The sequence below is a fragment of the Haliaeetus albicilla genome, chromosome 9 (assembly GCF_947461875.1).
Source record: "Haliaeetus albicilla chromosome 9, bHalAlb1.1, whole genome shotgun sequence".
Lineage (NCBI taxonomy): Eukaryota > Metazoa > Chordata > Aves > Accipitriformes > Accipitridae > Haliaeetus > Haliaeetus albicilla.
This window is the reverse complement of record NC_091491.1, coordinates 9114932-9136854: the sequence shown is the minus strand read 5'-3', so window position 1 is coordinate 9136854 and position 21923 is coordinate 9114932. Positions and strand designations below refer to the sequence as shown.

The 21923-nt window shown below is 53.6% G+C and overlaps 2 protein-coding genes across 5 annotated transcripts in view; both read left to right on the top strand.

Annotated features, from left to right (window-relative positions):
* The first annotated feature begins 224 nt into the window (after nucleotides 1-224).
* On the top strand, nucleotides 225-11808 carry LOC138686781 (uncharacterized). Of its 4 annotated transcripts, none has more exons than XM_069791454.1 (5): nucleotides 225-407; nucleotides 4888-6106; nucleotides 6394-6515; nucleotides 6919-9855; nucleotides 9947-11808. In XM_069791454.1, exons 1-2 carry the CDS (start codon nucleotides 383-385, stop codon nucleotides 5859-5861), a joined length of 999 nt encoding a protein of 332 aa, XP_069647555.1. In that variant the 5' UTR covers nucleotides 225-382; the 3' UTR covers nucleotides 5862-6106; nucleotides 6394-6515; nucleotides 6919-9855; nucleotides 9947-11808. The 4 variants fall into 4 exon arrangements, with proteins under 4 accessions (XP_069647555.1, XP_069647556.1, XP_069647557.1 ...); XM_069791455.1 differs by having other exon boundaries at nucleotides 4888-6515; nucleotides 9947-10205; nucleotides 10873-11808; XM_069791456.1 differs by having other exon boundaries at nucleotides 4888-6515; nucleotides 10873-11808.
* Nucleotides 11809-13757: 1949 nt separating this feature from the next.
* The window catches only part of ATP2A3 (ATPase sarcoplasmic/endoplasmic reticulum Ca2+ transporting 3), a 57876-nt gene continuing 49710 nt past the window's right edge, over nucleotides 13758-21923 (top strand). The window contains 1 exon segment of the mRNA XM_069791452.1: nucleotides 13758-14088. Within this exon segment, the coding sequence (XP_069647553.1) occupies nucleotides 13971-14088 (118 nt within the window). The 5' untranslated portion in view covers nucleotides 13758-13970.

The window sequence follows — 21923 nt, the reverse complement described above, 5'->3', positions numbered from 1 at the left end:
GTGCTGATGTCAGAGCAAGACGCTGCACCCTCTCTTGCAGCTGGCATTGGGAGCTGCATGCATCCAGCGCAGCCGCCGCTGAGGTTTGTGGTGGGCTGTGTTTTGCCAACAGCATTTAGTAAACAGCCCCGTGCGTGGTGCACAAGAAAGATCCTAATCTGGCTCAAAAAAAGCAAACAAGCCCAAAGTTATCTCCGCAAGCCAAGTCTGCAAATGCAGAAAAATTCCTGCACCCTCTTGCACAACAGCGTCTGCCCTCCTCCTTGCCGGAGATAATTGCTCCGTCTACCAGCAACCTACTCCTGGCAGCACTTGGCCAGGACATCGTGTCCCAGGGACCGGCTGCTTCCCCCGGGCCATTAGTGCCGTCACAGCCACCGAGATGTTTGCTTGCTGCCATCTCGGAGGTGGGATTCGCTTTTAGAGGGGAGCAGGCAAGGAGCGGGAGGAAAGGGTCGCTGTGGCTGACAGCCGCAGGAGGGTTTGCAAAACAGCTCTTATTAAAAGGCCTTAATATTTGATGTGGGGCCTGTTTTTTCCTAAAGGGCTTTTGCACACAAGCTTTCCTGGAGGAAAAAAAAAAAAACCCACCTAATTGGAGTAAAAAATTAAATTAATTGGAGTAATAAAACAGGGGGTGCACACAGGGCTGAGCATCAGCTAACCCTGGCACATGACATGCCCTGGACAACAGCTACGTATCTTCATTTTTTTTTTTAACGTACTGAAGGTAGGAGAGAGCAATGGTTTGGCTCAGCGGGGCCAGAATTAGCCCTGCTGTGCCTGGGGCCAGGTCTGCGGTGAGCTCGGGGAGGGCGACCCGGCTCATGCAGCCACTAGCAGATCGTTCAGGGGGTTTATTTCTTTATTGGTGATTAATGGCAGTGTTTCGTTTCTAATGGAAGGAAATAGGGAGGAAATGGTTTCTTGCCTTTATTTGTCAGGGATTTGTTTAAATGGGTGCTCCCATTCCCTGGAAATAGGTCACGGTTGTGTATTTTCGCGGACAAGAAGCCGGTTGGGCCGGGGCTGGATGTCAGATGTTTGGACGGCGGAGCGCTCGCAGGCTTTCCTGTGCGAGGCCGTTCCCCCTCGCCTTTCCCATCCCCATCCTCTCGGACCCGCGCCAGGGACGCCCTGTGTCCTGCGGCCGGCGGGGCGAGATGGTTTGCAGTTCCCAGCCGAAGGAGCCTCTGACTGCTGTTCTCAGGCTGCGTAGGGGAGCAGCGGTTAATTAGGTGGAAATTAATTTTCCTGGCACGTGCCCGCAGCGGGGCTCTGCCGTGAGCAGCGTGGGGTGTGTGAGGAGGGTACATTGGCTCCAGGAGATGTGTGCCCCCTCCCCGAGCGGTTTTGGAGCCGGTGGTCATTGGGGATAGAGCTTTTAAAAGAGAAGTCCTATTTTTGAGTGGAGTGATGGTGTTGCCCACAACTGCCCCTGCAAAACCAGGACTTGAAAGAACCTGGTTCAGGCTCTAAAAAGCCCCAGACCTCCCGTGGATCCTGTGCAGGTGCTTTAGATGCTTCCAAAACAGAACACCGCGAGCACGGTGAGCCTCGCAGCTGCCTAAATAGCCCTGAAGCTCTGGTCCTCGGTGTGCCTGGAGCCCAGGGCTGTGCTATGGCCTCGCTGGCGTGGCTTTGCAGGGGTGGGGGGCTGTATTCATGGCTGGTTTGAGGGGCATGGGAAATCCAAGGCTGCCCGTTGTATTACCGCAACCCCTGGTCAGGCAGGGCAATGGCTGCTGGTAGCTGCTGTGGGACAGCAAGGAGAAAAATAGAGTTGGAGCGTTTGCCTTGTGCCATGTGTGGGGTGTTGGGCATGCGGTGGGGAGACGTGGGGGGGGTTAACAAGGCTTTGCCCCTCATTGCTGCCCTGATGTTGTGGTCGGTCTGGCGCTGGGGGAGAGTTTCAGGGCTGAACAGAGGTGTCTGGTGGTTTGTAAATACTGATTTCTGGTCATTTTGCACATTGACATTGAGATGTTTCTGTGAGTTCAGTGCTCGGGGCTGGAGCTGAGCAAACCCAGGACATCGGGTCACTTGGGGTGGCTCTCACCACCATCCCAAAATCCACAGCAGACCCACGCTTCGATGTCCTTGAGGCCCATGGGAGCCAAAAGCGTTATTGGTAACTGAGAGCTGAGCCATTTAAAAAATGCATTTGTGCACTGGAAGGACTCAGCCTTTGGAAAAGTTACTCATCTTCCTCTTCATCTGAAATAACATCATTCCTCGTGGCCATCCTTCCCCAGCATCACCACACGCTCGCAGCCTGACCAGGCAGCCGGAGCCCAAAAATCCTAGCAACAATGACATTGTTTTCTATATTTGCATCACTTAAGGCTGAGCAGAACCGATGACACACCGTGGAGCTGGCAGTGAAGCTGGTATTGATGCCATCTGCAGAGAACCGCCTCCTCACCGTGTTAAAATTAAATTTACTGAACTGTTTGGTTTGTGCTTCTCTGGGGATGGCGTGCAGGGTGCTCTTGGTGGGCACCGCGGTGCCCGGCCAGGAGCCCGTGCTGGCCCCAAATTAGGGGATGTTCTTTGCATCTTGCACCAAGCGTGGATGTGGAGATATCGCATCTCGTCCCCTTCCTTGGCGCACGTTGTATGCATAGGCTTGTTCCAGACATCGCGCCCTTCCCAGGAGCAGTTTCCAGCAGCAAATGTTCTTGCGTTTTTTTTTTTTTTTTTTTTACTCTTTTCTTTTTATCACAGGCTGCTTCTGATGTGGGAGACAAGGGCTCAGCTCCGCTTTGTCTTCAGAGATAGATGCAGGCTGGGTGGCTTGCAAACCCTCGTAGGCTTTATGTACCTTTGGATGCTTATGTTTTACAAGTCAGTTTGGCTCTTTGTATTTTACTTGAAGTGCTCTGGGGGGTTCATGGTCTTGTGGAATCGGGTTGACTGGGGGAGAGAGCTTCTGGCCTCATAGGGAAGCTTGAAAATAGGCAAGTGTCATTATACAGGGCGGGAAAGCAGAAAGGAAACACCACAGGCTTTGCTTTTGAGTTTTGGGGGGTGTTTTGTTGTGCAGAGCCACGGGTCTTTGGATGCCTCCAGAGAGCAGCGTGGGCTGGCAAGGGCCGAGCAAACGTCTCCCTGCTGCACTAAACCTCCCCGGGGAAGATCCACCTGCGGTGGAAAAACCTCTGCCGTGCCCGCGGGGTCTCTCCCAGCCCGGCTTCGTGCTGCCGCTGCGTAAAGCTGAGAGCGGTCGAGGTCAGGTTCCTGGCGATCCCTCAGAGATGTGGGAACTTCCAGCTTCCCTCCGCTCCCGCCAGGCACGGCCGTTCCGGGGGGATGAAGGAAGCCAAGTCCTACAGCCGCATTCCACCGGTAACAGGAGATGCCCTGTGCAGTCCTGCCTCTGGAGCCGTGAGTTTGGGCCTCAGAGCAATGGATTTGGGGTTTTTTTTAAATAAATGCCGGATTCTAAATGTATGAATTCTGGGTTTTGCATTTGGAGAGCACTTGCTGCACGTCTACAGCTAGAAACTTGGAGTGTAAAAAATAATGTAAAAGCCAAGATTGGTGCGAGAGACTTCCAGGAGAAGAGGCAGGCAGGCACACAGCACACCGACTCGCACGAAACCACTTGTCCCCCGTGCAGGGGACGCAGCACGGCCCCAAAATGCAGCATGCCAGTGGGGATCCCGCACTGCCGGCCCCAGCGCAGGGAGACACGCACAAAGCGGCAAAAGTGGGGAAATGCGGTGGGCAGAACACGTCCCTCCGCCTTCCTCCTGCCCAGCCCCGGGGTGAGCAAGGGAGCGGAAAGAGAATAGTAAAATTACAGCTGGGAGGTGGAAATGAGAGAGCGGAGGGATGAGGCTGGGGTCGTCTCTGTTTCATAGCTGGGGCTGTGCTCGGTAGCAGCGATGCTGTCAGCAAAAGGTGAACTTTAAAATCGCTGACTGCTCGTCACTGCCGGCAAGGGGAGCCGGGCAGGTCGAGGGTTTATTTCCCTACCTGTAGTGGGCTACTTTTGCTTAGTAAACGATGAAGGCTTACAGATACTAAAAATAATCAAAGCTAAGCAAAAAATTCCCGGCCCCGATGGCCCCACAAGCAGGCAGCCCTGCATCAAGCCAGTCCCAAAGGAGCCCGTTTTCCTTTGACGGTATTTTTCTAGCTCCTCAGTGCGGGACCGATGCTTTTCACATTGTCGGCTTGCTTTTCCTCTTTGCAGCTTTGCACAGGGATAAAAGAAGCAGCTTTGGGAGATGGGTTATCCCGAAGGGCTCCTCTTTTTCCCTTGAACTGCAGGGTTTATTTTCCTTCACGTGCCTGGTCCCGCCGAGCACTGAGCCCAGCGCGGACGTGGGCTGACGGGGAGCGTTTCCCATGGCCGTTGCTGGAAGCAGAGGCCATCCTATAGCAGCAGCACTCTGGCCCGGTGGCATTTTAAGCATCGTTGGTTTTGGCTTTCCCACCCCACCAAGTCCTGCGGGCAGCTGCCTTTGCCTCATGTGCCCGTGCCCAGCGGCGGAGCCGCTCGGCATCCTCAGCCCTCTCGGACCCGGCGGTTTGGGGTTCAGCAGGAGCAGCGGCATCCCGGGAGCCACGGAGGGCATTTTCTTGGTGGCGGATGCTTTTGCCACCTGGGCTGAGCGTGGGAGAGTGCCGCCAGCTCTGTTTTAATTGGCAGTAGTCAATTGGCCCCGCGAGCGCTGGGCTTGATTATCGCTGCCGGCGTTTACGAGAGGGTACGTTTTCCACTCTCGCGGCGAGGGCAGGAGCCAGGAGAAGCCTCCGCGGCCCTGCCAGGGCTGAGTCACCCGGGTTGGGAGGAAAGGAGTGTGTGTGGGGGGGGAATTAAACAGTCAATCATGCTTTCAGCAAGCCTGAAATCATGTGCGATATTTTTATTTTCAGATTCCCGGCTTCGATTTTTGTGGCAAGGTTGTTCCCGACATCCCGACCGCAGTGACGCCACGCCGAGGGCAGCCTCCGCCACGCCGGTGCCGGGGGTGGTGAGCGAAGCCTGGCTCCATCCCACCACCGTCCCAGAGCCCCCGCTCATCCCTGCCCAACGAGCCGGGGGCTGGGGGGACATCTCGGCAGCTAATTTGCTTTGCAGCCCCTTGATCGCCCAGGGGAAGGCGGGTGCCTTTTCCTCTCGGCCGCCGGCTCCCCGCTTTCATCCGTGCACGGCCCCAGCGGCTGCGGCGCTGCAGAGATCCCCAGGACCCACCTGCCATGGCAGGGAATTGTGTGCAAATGAGAACTATTTTGGGGGAAAACCCAGGAATGGAGGGAGCCTGCTGGGATGGAGCGGCCAGACGAGCCTCTGTGCTCGGACGAGCGAGAGGAGGAGAGCATTTATAAAAAACGTTATTAAAAAAGTAAAAGCAGGCAGAGTTGGCCCATGGTTTGAGAAGGACGAGAGGGAGGTGGCATTTCCCCTGGGTGAAGCCACAGTGGCTTTGCAGGAGGTTTGGGGTGAGCAGGGAGGCTGTGGGATGGCGAGCACCAGCCTGAGCCGCTGCCGGCAGAAGCGTCCCCAGTGGTGGTGGCCCTGGCTGGGGACCCAAGCTGGACACACACAAACACGGCCGAGACGTGGCTTGTGGTGCGGGAAGCTGGCAAGTCCCCCGGAGCAATCCCAGGGTCATCCCACCCGAGCTCTGGGCCATTGCTCCCGATGTTACCGTACATCTCGGGAACATGTTTGCTCCCAAAGCCCCGGTCCCTGGAGCCATGCAAAGAGGGGAATTTCAAAGGGTTGGGCTTTTGGGGTTGTTTTCTTTATTTTTACCTCGTTAGGTCCAGGTTTCTGGGCACAGGCGCAGCCTGAACCTGCTTGGTCCAAGCCCAGTGAGAAGGTAGGAACAACTAGAGCGACTTGATTTGGAAGGATCTCAGGCGTGATGTCTGAGCTGGGAAACCATCACCAATTCCTCAAGCTGGAAAAAAATACAGGCAAAAAATGGAGGAAAAAAAAAAGCTTTACATCTCCCGCAAAGGCGTGAGCAGCCATCAGCGTTTCTGGGCTCAGCATCCAAACCGAAACGAACTGAGCAATCGCACATGTTCTTCCTTGGCGGAGCCAAAAGCTGTTCCTGTCATGCTATATATTTGCTCTCTGATTAATGTAAGATACATTTTTTTTCGGGGAATAGAATCGGAGAAACCGACAGCAGCATGTTAAGTATTTGGCAAACAATTCCTTTGATGTTGCGCGTAGGTAGCGCTCGATATATTTGCGAGCTATATATAGCTAAATACATATATATCTCACCCCACATAATGTTTCCACTCTTCTGCAGACTACCTGCAAAACACAGACAGTATCAGAATCTGTAAATACAGTTATTACACCACCGGCTGACAGCCAATTCTCTAAAGCTTTTTGATGCAAAACATTTTCATGTTTTCCAGGGAAAGATGACAGGATTTTGGTCCTGTCTTGCCCATCCTGCAGGCAGGGATGTGGTCCACGCATTTTGGGGTAGCGATGCTCCCAGAAGAATAAGGTGTACTGGAGCTATAGGTGTGTGTTGGTAAGTCATGGCAAATTTTCACGTTTGAGAAATTTTCATGGTGCGGGCATCAAATTGGGGTGGTGGTGGCTTGGCTTCTCAAGACAAAAAATAAAGTTAAAAATTGGGGAAAGGGAGCTACAACAAATGAAATATTTCATTTTTATTGTTTCGGTTTCCTTCCCTTCATAAATAGAGCTAAATCTGTGTAACTTTAAGGGGAAGAATTGCCTTTTTTTTTTTGTTTAGGAAGTGTTGGAACAAGATCCTGGGACTTTTGGAAAAAAAAAATGCTGCTGCTTTTTATTTATCCCTGTTCCTTCCAGCCTGACTCCCCAGTCAAACCAGTCCCTTTTACCCCGGTTGCATTTTTTTTGCTAAAAAAGTGTCAGTAGAGTCACTGCTGTAATTTCCCAATTCGCAGATTAATTTGCAGCCTGAGCCATCCATCCTGATGCCGTACAGAAGTGTGCTGGGTTACCGTTTTTTTTTTTTCTCATGGGCTTCCCTGCCTCAAAGCAGAGGGTTTGTGGAGGTTTATCTGGTTTTCCTTTGTTCAGCGGTCACGAAAGAGAAAGAGGAAGGAAACTCGCCATTGCTCGGCCTGATACTCAGTTAAAAATAGCAGGGCTGACTGGGCCGGGGTTCCCGTCCTCACTAAAGGTCACTTCCCCAAGCCCCGCCGCTGAAAATATGCGACCGAATGTCCCATTTTGGCACATTCTTGACGGTTTGGAGGCAATGAAAAGCCTGGAGGAAGGAGGGATGCTCACCATCCTGCAAAGCTGAGCTCTGGGCTGTGCATGGGTTTTATTTTCCATCCTCGTGAACCACGTCCAAGGTCTCCTCCTCAGGGTTGGGGTGTGACGTCCACGGTGGGATTGCCACAGCCGAAGAGCTGAAGCTAGCACGTCCCAGGTCCCTTCCTCCACTGCGAGGAGGGCATCCTGCTGGCTGGTGCATGGAGCCTGGCCCCCCCACTGCTTTTTACTTATCTTTTTTTTTTAATTTTTAATTTAAAAAAATTTTTTTTTAATTTTTATTTTTCCCTGTGCAGCCCGGCTGCTGTCTGAGATCAGGGCAGTCCCAGGGCTCAGCAGTGTGGCCTTGGTGGCTCGCAGGGGGACAGAAGGCGGGGGGAGACGGTGTCAGGGCAGGAGCCAGCTCCAGTCCTGCCTTCAGCGTCACTCGGCACGGGCAGCTGATCTCCAATCTCCTAGGAAACTCCGGGAAGGACTCGGTGCAGTCACAAAAGCCTGGTCTCCCCATTTCCCACACTCCAGACCTGGGAACCAGCCTTAAAAAGAAATTGCACGGTAAAAAAAGACGGCTCCAGCAAATCATCCAACACAGCGTGTCAGGTGCCGATGTCCCCTTCACTTCTGATGCTGGGATGGGCACCGTCCTCCGCAGCCCCACAGCACCCACCCGTCCGTGGGGCCAGGGTGCAGGAGGGATGAGGGCATCCCTTCGGGCAGCACCGCGGCCGGTTTGCACCGTGGGTTGTATACCTCTGGCTGGGGGGGACCACCTCCCGTGGGCATTTTTGGCTTCAAAGCCACCATGATGTGTTTGTTCGCTATCAAGGAAGATCTGCGGTCAGAGGGGCCGGTTCCTGATGCTGCGATATTGTGCGATTCTTGCTTGGTAGGAGAGAGAAAAGGCGCCGTAGACGTGAAGGAAAGAGAGGCAAAACCCCACTGATGCTGGTTCAGCGCTGAGCGTGCCAGCCAGCCCTTACCCTCCCCTTGGTGAACGTTGCATCTCCATGGAGAGCCGGAATCGTTCGTTCTGCCTAGTTAAAACCAGACATTTTTTCCATTTTTGGCTTGTGCTTTTGCTGGAGGGAAATGTGGAGTGAAATTTTGCCCACAGCGAGAGGGCTGACTTAACCACCTCAAACATCAGCCCAGCCCCAGGTATGTGCAGGGCTCTCGGCTTGCTCAGCGCTGCCTTGGAGCCTTCTGTTGTGTTATTTGCTTTTGCTGTTTCCTAAACTTCAGCAAAAACCCCGGGAATGACACGCCACACCAGCAGGGTTTTTTTTCCAGGAGATATTTTGCATCAGGGAAAAACCCATCTGAGCGTCAGAGTGAGTGTCACAGTGTTCCCCCTTTGATGGATATTAATGTATTTTCCTACCTTTGAAAGGGGTTGGAATACAGTTTAAAAAAAAATAATAATTGCCCAGTATAGGTCTGGATTCATAAACAGAGGCTCCTAAGCATGCTGCTCCTGGCTGCGGGGAAGATGCCAGGGAGTTCGGAAATGCCGCGGGATCCTCACTCAAATCCAGCCAGCAGAGCTTGGGCAATCGCTTCAGAAATGCCCCAATTGGGGCATTGCACTCAGGAAAGCCCCTTTTCCAGCTTAATTATGGACAGAGCCATGAAAGGAAAGGCGACCCCAATGCACAGGCTTTATAGCTGCCACTGTAAATGTGTCTGACACCGGGAATCCTATTCCTCGTAGCCATTTGCAGTGGGAGCAGAGCCGGAAAATAGGGTGACTGCCCTGTGCATCCATCGCCTCCCAGCAGAAGAGCCTTGTCCGCACGGACCGTTCCTCCTCATTTTCCCTAGATGGAACCTCCTGCTTGCCTCCAAATCCTGTGCCGGCCAGGTGTTTCCAGGATCTCCATCTCTCTGCATCCATGGCTCCGCAGAGCCAGGACTGCTGCAGCCCTGTGCTGCAAATCTGCACCATCCCCTGCATCCCGGTGGGATGCGTGGCAGGGCTGGAGCTTCCCTGCCATCTTCAACTGCTGTTTTTATGCTCCAAGAAGCCAAATCCTGATAATAACCACACCCCAACACCACTTTAAGGTGCACAGGGCGGCACAGGAGGCACAGACGAGGATATATATTTCCAGCAAGGGTGGAAATACTGGACCTTCTGCCCTGAGCGTCGCGGTGGTGAGGATTGATGTTTCAGTGCTCTTTGGATCCAGCCCTCGGGGAGCAGGACTGGCCCGCAGCTGCTGGGACTCCTGGCCGGGGGATTAAAAATAAACCCCTAAGCCTGGCTCTGAAAGGTCGGCTGACAGGTAACATTTAGAAGAGCCTCAAACTGTTATTTCAAGGAGTATTATTATTTATTTTTTTTTTCTCCATAGGAAAAGCAAATATCTAAGCTGCCCTGGAAAAAAAGCCGTTCCTGACTCTCCCCTGCGGATGGGGATTCGCTGCATGTGAACTGGAGGGATGCGGTGAGAGAAAGCCTGGGAGCGGGATGGCAAATGGCAGTGGCACTGTCACCTTTCATTAATTAATGCTACTTTGTGTGATGGCCCCAGAGCCCGGGGAGGGTGCTGCAGCAGTACACGGAGCAGCTGCACATAACCCCGGGTGGCTTTATGAGGGTGAGAACTGTTGACAATAGAGATTTGCACTTCCTTGTGTGGCATTAGACTCTCTGTTTGGGGCGGTTAACCCTGAATTTGTTCTTTTTAGGATCACAGCTCCTCTCCTGGGAGCAACCCACGGTGGGACATATGAGTGTGCAGCTGCAGGTGTGTGCAGCAGGGGGTAAATGAGAGTCTCGAAATGGTGTTAAATGCACACGCCAAGGGCCGGCTCCTGCATCTATCACCTACTCATAACTCCCTTCTGAATTAAGATCAACTTGACCTGAGCGAGGAGTGCAGATGCAGACCCTAAATCCTGCTGCTGCAGAAACGAAGAGGATGAAATACAGTCAACCGAAAGCCCTGTACATTTTCTCCCATCCTTCAAGCCGTAATTGCCAGTGACGGTCCTTAAACCCGTGGTTAGCCTGCGCTCAGGCTCGGTTAGTGTGCGTTATCCATCGCTGTTTCGCACGCCGGAGCAGGAGCTGGAGTCGGAGCCTGGGAGCTGCTTACCAGCATACAGGCTGCTCTCAGCCTTTCCAGCAAACATAATTTTTTCCCCATCTCCAAGGAACAAAGTGGAGACAAAAGATTAATCTTCCACGGGTTGTAAAATCCTTGGGGCGAGGAGCGTGGCGTCGGTTCAGCGTTGTTGGCAGACTTTCTGCTGGCTCCGACGGGCTCTGGAGCGGCTCTGGCCGTCCCACTCCCCTCGCCCCCAGCCCAGGAGCACGGCAGTGCAAATCCACAGCTTTCGGGAGAATTATTCCCAATTTCCTTTTGTAGAAACAAGATCAAAATCAAAACCGGCTGTCGACTTCCACGCCTTGTATGGCGCTGCGTCAGCACTAGCAGGACCCTGCTCTCCCTCCCGCACCTCAGCCATGCCTAAAAAAACCTCCTCAGAAGCTTGGGATGTGTTAAACCCACTCCTTTCTTCTTTTTATGACCCTCTTAAGCTTGTCTACCTCCAAAATTTATTACCGGTGGGAAGCCAAGATAAATAAGGATGTTTGCCTTTCGTTTCAGGGCTGACGTGCTGCAGAAGGGAATCCCCCAAACCGAGGGGGCTGCCAGGGATAGAGCCCCAGTCCCCCCCAGCCCGGCTTGCTCCAGCGGCCACGGGCGGTTCGCTTACAATACTGAGGGCGTTTTCACTCCAGACCATTTCCCCTCACTGGTCATTGTTGGACTGACTAATTTACGGCTCCAAGTCGCTAATAATTTTGATGCAGTGCTTAATTATAGGTGGGGTGGATGGTGCTGCTTCTTACTAGGGCTGCCAGATGTTCGCTTTGTAACTCTGTTCTCAGTTGCTCCCAACTTTGTCAAACTTCAACTTTTGGAGCTGGGACATCGTCTTTGCGCTCTCTTCCAGTACAAGGACTGGCATCATCCGATGAAACAGGGAGGAGCAGGAACAACAGGAGTGGGTCTTCATGGGGTTGCCGAGCAGAGCCCGCGGGCACAGTGCGGGCGGGAGGTGGCATGTCCCCGGGGGCAGCCGAGACGAGGGCTTGGAGGAGAGAGCACTGGGGGTTACTGAACAAAATGCTCAGCCCTGGGAGGGTGCTAGTGGAAAGGGCCGTAGGTGCCTGCCTGCGCCTTGCCCGGTGGTAGGGGCTCATGGTTGGGGTGGGTCACTGCTGGGCCGGAGGGACCCATGGTCTGAACCGCTGCGGTTGCAGAACATGATAAAGGGGTCAGGAGATGTTGGGGAAAGAAATGAGGGGCTCCTGGTTGTACGTACACGGTGACGCAGCTCGGTGTGTCTTGCCTCTGTTCTTCATCTGCACAATGAGCATTAGATCAGACCCTCACCTTCTTGGGTGCAGGTGAAGGCAGTTTGTGGTGTAGGGCCTGGCCTAAATCATGCTCAGGAGGACACGAAGAACCCTCTTTCCAAAAACCTTGCTCTAGGGGCAGCACATTTGCCCTGGAGCAGGGTAACGAGGACCTGTATGCAGGCTGGGTGATGCAGGAGTCCAGTCCGACCCCTGCTACAGCAGCTGCTTTGAGGGCAATTCCTGAGTTTTGGGGATGACCTATTGCAGTAAGTCCTCTGTGCACCTTGTTGAGAGCACATCTATTTTAATAATATCAGATTGCATTAGTTCTCCCCAAGCACCTGGTGGAACTGCTCAGCCCCTTGAGCTGGAGAGCTCCGGGGCAGACCCCGGCCAAGGGCAGCACTATTGCCCAGGGAGCTCAGGAGCAGAAACACCCTTTTTCCCCTTGCAAAACGGTCACGAGAGGCAGACGAAGACTACGACAGAGCTTGAAGCGAGGCCAGACCGCAGGGCTGGGAGCCGTGCTTCCTGCAGGAGGGCCTGCAGCACCGCAGGGGGGGCGGACGCCGGGCTGCAGCTGGGCAAGAGCACCCCTCCGGCTCCCACGCCGTCGGCTGCGGTGAACCGAAAAAAATGAGTTTAATGAACTAAAAAAAAAAAAAAATGAACCTACGTTTCCCTCAGGACCTCGCTCCAGTGGGAGCCACAAAACTTTTTCTATAAATGAATCTACATAGAAATAAATAAGCTAGAGCTCCTCCCCGAGATGTCTGCTGCCACTTCCTCGTGTTCGTCGCCGTCTCCGGTCTCTGCTTTGGGTGTGTTTCCGCAGAAGTTGGGTTCATTACCCCCCAGGTGTCTCGTCTCTCGGCCCGTTCCTGCTCCCTGCAGCTGGAGAGCGGCACCGGTTGCCGTCAGCTTCTTCCAGTGGCGTGTGGAGTGGGAAAACTGGAAGTACCTGAAAAGTCAGAAGTTGGTGTTCACGTGGGGACAGTTACCGGGAGTGGGTTTTAGCCAGGTCACAGAAAAACTGCTCAAGTGAAGAGCCCGGTTAGGGGCCCTACATGGAAAAGTCCTGCAGTTGGGGGGGGGTCGTTACCCTTAGCGGGGTTGCACTCATGGATTTTGGGGGCAACCCTCCTTTTCTAGATCAGGGTAACTCCTCACGTTGCTGCTGCTGGTCTGTGGTGCATGGGGGATCTGCTAGAAACAGTCACTTTGCTGCTAGAAACAGTCATTTAAGTAGCCCGTTGCAAGCAAGAGTTGCAAAAGAGTCACGTAAAGCACTTGTGTAACGTAACCGGGGCGCTGGCCCCTCCTGAGCCGAGCGGGAAGGGGATGGGGACCTGGTTAAACAGGGTGGCGAGAGGGGTCGAGGCCGGCCCCGCTGTGCTGAATCGTTGCAAAAACACAAGTGCCTCCAGAACGAGCCCGTTTGCTCGAATGCGGATGCTCTGCCTTACGCTGTGGGGACGAGGAGCACTAAGCGGTGTGAAGCGTGATGCACTGGGATGTCCGGGACACACCACGAGACTGATGCTCAGGCTTTACCATGGGCAAGGTGTCTTGGTTCCTTCCCGCATCTCCCTGCGGTGACATTTTACATCTCATGGTTCAATAGCTGAAGGCGGCGCAGCACAGCTGCCTCTCTCGGGTTATGGTGCATGGACGGGGACAGTGCCGGCGGCGGTTTTAAGAAGCGTCAGGCAGAGATTCCTGCTTCCAAGGCTCCCGCTGCCATCAGACACTGCCCCTGATCCCGCAGGGGGACACGGACGCGGACCCGCTCTGCTTCCAGCGGGGTGGGAGGAGTGGGCTTGGGGCACCCCCGACTTCCAGCTGGAAGAGGGCCGATGGATGGGGACCCTCTCTGAGCAACCCCCTTCCCTGATCTCCCAGCACCCTGGGGACGCTTCCCCTTGGGCGGGAGGACTTCCCTGGCCGCCAGCATCGCTTCCGAGAAGTTGGGAAATAATTTAAAAAATATGATAAAGTTGGGGGGGGGGGTAGCAAAGGGCCGGGTGCCGGAGGGACTCTCCTCTCCTCCCCGGGGCTGCCCTCCCCGGCGGGGGGCGGCGCTGGGCGCGGCGGCCCCGGGGGAGGCGGGGGAAGAAGCGGCGGGCGGGGCCGGGCCGTGCCGTGCCGTGCCGTGCCGGCGGGAGGAGGCGGGCCCGGCGGCCGGGCGCCCCTTCCCGCGGCGGGCGGAGAGGGACGGCGGCAGCGGCCGTGCGAGCGGTGCCCCGTGTGTGCCCTCCCTGCCGGGCCTCTCCCCCCCCTTCCCCTTCCCCTTTCCCCTTCCCCGCCCCGGGCCCGGGCAGCCGCCGCCGCCGCCGGGGTATGGAGGCGGCGCACAGCCTCCCGGTGCTCGACGTTCTCCGCCGTTTCGGTGTCAGCGAGAGCTGCGGGCTCAGCCCGGAGCAGGTCCGCCGCAACCGGGAGAAGTACGGCCCCAATGGTTAGTGCGGGGGGACGGGAGGGGCTGGGGGACACGGCGCGGGGGGGGCATAGGGCTGCCCTACCGGGGCACCGGCATCCCGCCGGGGGCGGCTGGGACCCTCGTCGGGCCCCTCCCGACCGGCACCGGCACCGGCACCGGCACCGGCACCGGTGGGGGTGCCCCTCTCCCCTCCCCTCTCCCGGCCCGGGGGTCGCGGAGAAGCGGTGGAGGGTTTACCGCGGGACACCTGTTGATTCGGGGAATATTTACCGGCTTCGGTGAAAGGCTGGTTACCGGGGGTACGGTCGGCACCGGCGGTTACCGGGGTGTTAATTCCTCCGGCGGAGTGTCCTCCGGGAGGGACACGGACATGTCGTCGGGAAAGAGAGGGGGAAGTTCCCCCGTTGCCTGCGGGTGAAAGAGGGAAGCCCCGAAATCGACTGGGGTGGTGGGGGGACGTGGGGTGAGGGGAACCCTCTTGGAGCAGCCGGGCATCCTCCTGGGTTTGATCGGGGGACTTGTGTAAACTCGTGTTTTGTAAGTGCGCACTGGGCACGGGGGGGCTCGCTGGGGTGCCTGAACCGACCCGGGTAAAGAGTGATTTTGATCGCTCAGGCTGTGACGGGAGGTAAGTCGTTAACTCTGCGGACGGAAACCGGAGGGTGTTTCGGGCGAGTTTGCTCCGGTGCTGTGGAGCAGCAAGTCCTTTCTCAAAGTTGCACAAGGGGATAAGTGTGTAAACTCTCTCCTGGGTTGGAGCTTGTTGCATCGGCTTTTCACTTCATCCTCGTGGGTGAGGCTAAGGAAAACCCGACTAGGCGCTGGTGGGATTGCTCTCCGCATCTTTATTCATTGGGAGAGCTGTGTTAGGTGGGATCAGAGGGCTGTGCCTCCTCCAGACAAACCCTGCCAGGAGCGGTCCCGTCTGCTGGGCTCGGGGTCCCCTTTCCCACCAGCGCTCGCCGTACCAGGCAGCTTCTGCTCCGTTCCCTGTGTCAGCGTGGCCGGGGTTGGGCCGGGAGCTCGTGCCACGCAGGACTCTGCGCAAGGCGTAAGCAACGGAGCATCGCGCCTGCCCTTGTCCGACCTGATCCCGGAGAAGGGCAGCTGGGGACCCATCTGATTAGCCGGCAGGGGAGCAATCCCTCTGCTTTGGGGGCTCAATGCAAAACACGTCCTTAAGAAACAGGTGATCGGTCTGATTTCAAGGTATACTTGCTGCCAACATTTCTGTGCTGTCCCTCGGCCCCACGGGAACGTGGGGATGGCGGGTGGTCCGTGCCGCGCAGCAGCGTGTCACCTAAAGGCATCGCCATCGTGGTGCTCACGGTGGCTTCATCCTCCTGTTTGCCCAAGTGAATCATCGTCGCTGAGTCAGGCACGTTGGTTGCTCGGTGGCACTGGGCTCTCTACCTTGAAAAAGGGAGCTCGAACGTATGACGCAGGTGCAAAGCAAAGGGTTAGCCGTGGCAATTAGTTCGTCTTTTTGGTTTTTTTCTTCTTCCTTCCCCCTCTTTCAAGCAATGGGTCTGCACTCACCTCTCTCTACAGTTTTGCTTCCCATACAGTCTAGCATTGGGTTTCTTGCAGGCTGTTGACTCATGAGAGCTTCTGACTTTGGGGTGTGCCATGGCTTTCGCCTTCAAAGCAGAGCTCCGCGTCTCCTGTGCAATACAGCTCGCAGTGATGTGCATCGATGTTGAGAGCAGTAACGTGGGCAGTGCAACCATCAGTGAAAATGTGGTCAAAGACTTTTAAGAATTCTGAATTTCTGCAATTTTTGTGCAGCATTTATATCCTCCTTGTGGCGTGGATGAGATATGGACAGGTTAGCACAGCTTAAAATCATGCAGAATGGGACCCTGTGTGGTTTGTTTGGTTTAAAACCTTGATGTTAAGCAAATAGCCTTTTTTCCAGCATGGCAAGAATTTGCAGATTGTGTTGTGGCAGCAGGAGCCGACCTCCTTGACCGTGCTGGGGTACCCTGGGGTGCCCTGTTCAGGTGAACTGCTGCGGGGAGCAGCGTGGGACGGTGAGCTGGGCTTGCGCCGGAGCACGGGTCTTGAAAATGGTCTGTATTAAATTGCATTTTAATTTAGGCTTAAGTTAAACTCCGGCAGCGGAAGTGTGGGACAGTTTGATCTTGCTTGAGCTCGCGCAGAAGGGGGAAGAAAATTCAAATCTTGTGTGGCTTGAAGTGCAGAGCAGACCTTCAGCTCCAGCTAGTTTCATTTTCGCACCCTCCTGTCTCTCATTCATTCATTTCCTTCTAAACCTGAAATCAAACTGCCAGTGTGGTCGTGAATCACAATCTAAAATACAACATCTTTCTTAAAAACTGCCTCCCGACGTACTTCAGAGAGTTGCTGTCTGCTTCTTTTTTATTGTGGTGATGCATTTAAAAAAAGATGAGCTGCAACGAGCTCCAACGTTAAGTGAGAAGCAGTGGCCATTGGTGTGTTTTATATTAAAAAATAATGTATTTTGGGGGGGGTTATACTCTTGGAGCCTAAAATTGCTTTTTCAGTTCCAATGCTCGCATTTAGGTTTGCAGGAGGAAACAGAGAGCAATACTGATTATTTAATACCTCCAGTTTGTGGCTTGGCAGTCAAGCAGTGAGATATAGATTACTGGACTGGAAGAAGATATTTCTCCCCTAGGAAGAGCTCGCGTTCTAGTTTCAGATCTGTCATCGGTGCTGTCAGCATGGCCATTTCATTTGCCAAGGAAACTGGAGAAGCTGCAGAACGTTTAGGTCTCACCATGGCGATTCTTAAAAGGCTTCTGAATCTCCAAAGTAAATTTTAACTACGCAATGCTTCGGATGCTCCGTGCGCGCCGGGTAGGCGCTTCCCTATACCTCCTCCCATCCACCAACACCGAGCTCCACGGGTTGCTTTTAGACCACAAAACTTAAAAAAAACCAAAACCAAACCAACAAAAAACCCTCAAAACAAAAGCAAAAAATGCGCATCTCTTATTTTATAATAGACTCATCACGAGGATAGAGGGGTGCAAACATTCTTCTTTCAAAATGTAAAACCAGGGGCACAATTTACCCTGAAACAATTTCAGTTTTGCCAAGAAATGACAGATATAAACAGGAGTTGCCCCACGGACAGTGAAGTGATTTTCTGTTTTAAATATAGCTGTGATTTCTCTCTTCTAAATGGATTTCCATGTGTAAATGAGCATACATTTCGGGCAGGATATTGCCAGCATTAATGCATATGCATAATTTTATTTGCTTCATTGGTAACCTAAGTGGACTGTGAATGTCAGTGGAGTCAAGTGCTCGGCTGTTTGCAGCATAGGGGCGTTTGTCTCTTCTTGCATTTCATCTCTTCTGACTCCAAAGCAGAAGCCCCGCTGCTGTCTGCGGTTGGAAACGCCCCGGGGCAGGATCGGACCCTGCCCGTCAGCCCTCCTCGGGGTCTCGCCCATCCCCTCCTTTACCCTCGCCGCTCCTGGGGCTGACCCCCAGCGTGGTACCTGATGCTCTTCAAAACCTCCCGTGCCCCACTGCAAGGTGCAACGATAACGGTGTTTACGTGCTGGCTGGTTGAAGCGTTATTCAAGCCAGCTTCAGCACTGGGCCAACTCAAAGCCCATGAGTAAATTGGCTTTTCTTTTATAACGCACCTCTCCACGTCTCCGTAAGCTTTATTTCAGGATCTCGGAGCCCCTGGGTGTATTTTTGCCTCTGTGTGCCCGAGCCTACCTGGGTGGGAGGAGGAAACGTCCTCGAGCCCAAATCCAGCCTGCGATGGGTTGCCAGTCTCCTGAAACCCATCGAGGCTCGTTCACGAGGAGCTTTCCGCTCTTTGGTGTGAACGCGCATCCAAGCCCCTGTTTTGCTAGAAGCGGCAGCAAAACCCACTGATATATTATTTATTTCCATCCTTTTCCCAGCCTATACCCAGGGTTGCATGTGCATGCGTATATACGTCCATCGGCACATGCGTGTGCGTGCCCGTGCCCCTGCCCCTACTCTAATTGCGGTGCATTACTTAATGTCGGAGGAGCTGCTGGCGGTTGCTAACCAGCCAAGGTTACGCTCCAACTCTCTCTTGACAATAAAAAAAAAAAAAAAAAAAAGAGAGAAATTTCTATTTTATACTGAAATATTTGAGATGCCGGTAAGGAAAGGAAAAGCAGCATTTTCTGACTCATCTAACTCTGCTCTCTTCCTCTGCGCATCGCCCACCTTTTCCACCCCCAAAACACACGCTTAACAGTCTGATTCATAAACATGCTATGGGTTGGTTTTTTTTTTTTTCCTTCTCCTCCTCCAAATCCTTTCCCTTAGGAGAAATGCTGAGGCATTAAAACCTTGTGAGCGCCTTCAAATTTGGGGAGAGACTACACAAAATTTTCCCAACTGGACAAGAGGAAACTTGGGATTTTCATCCCCGTGCTGTCCTCTGAGGTTACCCGCTTTTGTACCTATCCTTAAAAAAAAAAAAAAAATTGTGAATGAAGAGCAATGTTCAGAAAAACTGATGTCTGCTCTTAAAATGCTGAGGGAACCGGGGAGGGGGAAATTTCTGGGATGAGGAGAGGCAGGGGCTGTGCTTGGGGGGGGGAGGGATTTTGCGTGCAGGTCTTGTGTTTACCCCTGGGGTTGGCCTCCCCTATTACACAAGTGTCATTTCATTACTATTTTTATTTCATTGCTGGTTTTAAAGCTGGGGGTGGCAGAGCTGGTGCTCCAAAACACTGATTTAGGAGGAGTCAGGTACGCTGTGGATGCCCAGGTGCCAGCTTGGGATGTGCTGTTTCCAGAAAGGGGCTGGAGCGGGTCCTCCAGAAACACCATTAGCAGCAAAATATCCCCCTTCTCCCCAGGCTAATCCTCTTTCCCAGTATTTCAGGTGCCTAGTTTGACCTCCCTACTCCAGCTGAACGGGTTTGGCCAGCCTAGTGCAGTCCTCGCCATCGTCATGTAGCTGCACATCTGCTCTTTGCCTTTTCAGTGGCATTGGTCTTTCTGCATCTTTTAAGCCTTTTCTAATCGCCAGATCTGATTTGAAGCTATTGAGTCACATTTCTGTGGTCACCTCCCTCCAGGATAAACCTCTGAAAAATACTATTGATATTTATGTTGCAAGTAAGTTTGTTTTGCTTTGTTTTTTTAAATCTTCCCCTCGAAACCATTTTTCTTGAGTGAAAAGCATCGCCTGACGCCTGGTGTTGCTTTTGCTTTCTTCCTACCAAGGAGAATTTTAGTTTTTGAGAAGCGTCCAAGGAGCTGCCTTGTCACTCTGCGTTTGATCTCCTCCTGCAAAAGGGATGGCGTGAAAGCAGGAGGCTCCTGGCTGCTGCTAAATCACCCCTGTCCTGTGGATCGGGTCTGTCCTGGCACATCCACAGCCCAGGCAATGCTTCTGGCACAGACCCCCACGGGACATCCCTGACGGATGCCCAGAATTGCAGATGCTGGCACGAAGCAGGGCTGAGCGCATCCAGTTTTGGGCAACTTAAAGCAGATGGTTGGTGTTTTCTGGTGGCGATAGCTGCCCTGTGCAGCACTGGAGAGCTGGGCTGAGCGCAGCCAACCCGCGCCCTCCCTGATGCCCAAAACCTCCCCCGAGAGTGGCGTTCCTGTTGCCCTCCTGTGATTTTGCAGCGGGGATCCAAACTGATTATCGAAAGGTGTCAGAAGCATTGCAGGGCCGCACGCAACCTTGAGATGCTTTCGTTTTCATGGTCCTGAAAAACAAGGTGCTTTTTCATATGTTTTCATATGCTTTTTCATATGTTCAAACCTCTGGAGGAGCCAGCTTTGATTTTTGTCCTATGCGCAGCATTTGCAGAGTCGGTTGGGATGCTGATGCTCCCCCAAAGTGTTTTTTAGGGTTATTCTTTGTAAGCCATGAGCCAGACGTTGAGTGTTCGCAGTCTGTGCCTCTTGCCCAGCCAGTCCAGCCCCGCTCCTGGGGAAGGGGCTCCTCCGTGCGAGGCATTGCTGTGTCCAGACCAGCCACAAAGTCCTTCTCTTGGTACATCGAGCTCACCCGGTGGGTGCCCCATCCCCATTAATGTTTTCAGGGCTGTTAAAAGGAGCATTAAGAAGTTCGGAGCAACACCTAAGCCGTACTCCATGGGGAATTAGGGCAGTAAAAGCAAAATGGCAAACCTCTTTCGGCAGGTAAGGCCGGGTGTCTGGGTGCTGACATTGCACAAGGATGCTCTAAAACTCCTATTTAATTTATTTTCCCTGGGAAAAGCCCACTGGGCAGCTCCGGCACGCGGGGCAGCGCTCCCTGCCCAGCCCGTTGGCTCGCTCTGCTGATCACAACGGCGGCGGTGCGAAGAGGAGGACGTCGTCTCCTGGGCTGGCTGGTTTGATGTGGCTTAGTTCAGTAACTGGCTGGCAGAGCGATCCGGAGGGGGAGGCGCTTGGGAGCGGGATGGGGACCAGGAGCCGAGCTGCTGGGCTGGCATTTTCCCGGAGCGATGCTGGCACTCGCGGTCTCAATTACAGGATAGAAATATTAAGGCAGGTTGTGATTATCAGGAGAGGGATAGGGTTTTCTGCTTGCTTTTTTTATCTTTTCTTTCTTTTTTCCTGTTTTTTTTCCCTCCCCTCTTTCCCCTTCATGTAGCCCTCATGGATGATCTCCCGTTGCATCTCAGATGGGGTGAAGGCACGGCAGGCAGCCTCTCCTGGTCAGTCGGTATACCTCGGACAGGAGAAACAGCGGATAACGGGGAGACTGGGAGGACTGGGAAAGGTGGGAGGGATGGAGGAGAGGGGCCCGCGGCCGCTGTGGGTGGGCTGGCTGGGCAGGCAGCGGCAGGACAGAGCTGTCTGGGGCTCAGTCCAACCCGCTGGCATATTAATACCCAGCAAAACCCAGAAAGCACCAACCCCCCATCCCATCCCCATTTATTATTGTGCATCTGATTTTTTTAATTTTTTTTTTTTTGTTGCCGGTAGTGTGACTCATCTTTTTTTATATCTCAGTGTTGGTAGTATTGGAGGTAGAAAGTATAACAGTAACCTATATTAAAAAAAAATTACCGACTGCTCGGTTGAGCTGCTGTCTGTACCAATTATGTCGCTGGAAAACAGGTAGCAGAGATCTGGGCTGGAAGTGTAGAAATGTTGAAGAACCGGAGCCAAAAAGCAATAGAGAAAATTGTGGTTACTTGAGTATTTCCATGACGTGAGTGTGCGCCCGAGGCTCCTCCGTGGGCGGTTAACCCCTCACAGGCAGGGCTGCAGGCAGCTGCCTGCTCCACCAGAGTCCGAGCAATGACCGTGCCGGTGGTGATGACCAGTGCTGGGACAGGAGACTCATTATTCCTGTTAGGATTAATGCAATTAATGCTAACGGGCCTTTTCCAAGCCAGGGCTTGGTGGGTGACTTGCCTGGGATGAGCCACTCACCTCATGAAAGGAGGGTCGGATTTGAGTCCAAAGTGTTGCTCTTTTGAAGAGAAGTTGAATTAATCCTTGCCAGCAATCAACCTTGTGTCTGTAACTAGTATTTGCTAGTTTTCTGTGGGAACCTCCCAGTTTTTGAGGTTTGGCTGCTCGTTATCACTCTATAAAAGCCTTTTCTCTTTCTCACCCGCAGAGGTGGTAAGTCTGAGCTCGGGCTGTGGTTTGGTAGGGATCCCATCTACCTCCCAGGACATGGTCCATGTCCATGTCCCACCTGGTCCAACGCGTCCCCAGGCATCAGGCTTCTTCAGGGCACGCAATGACATCTCTTTGTGACCCGTGGTGGCCGGGAGATCTGAACTTTTGTACTTCTTTTTGAAGTCTAGACCTATAGTACCCCTAAATGTAGATGTCTCTGCTCTGATCATCAAAATCCTCCTAAAATTTAAATGTTCAGC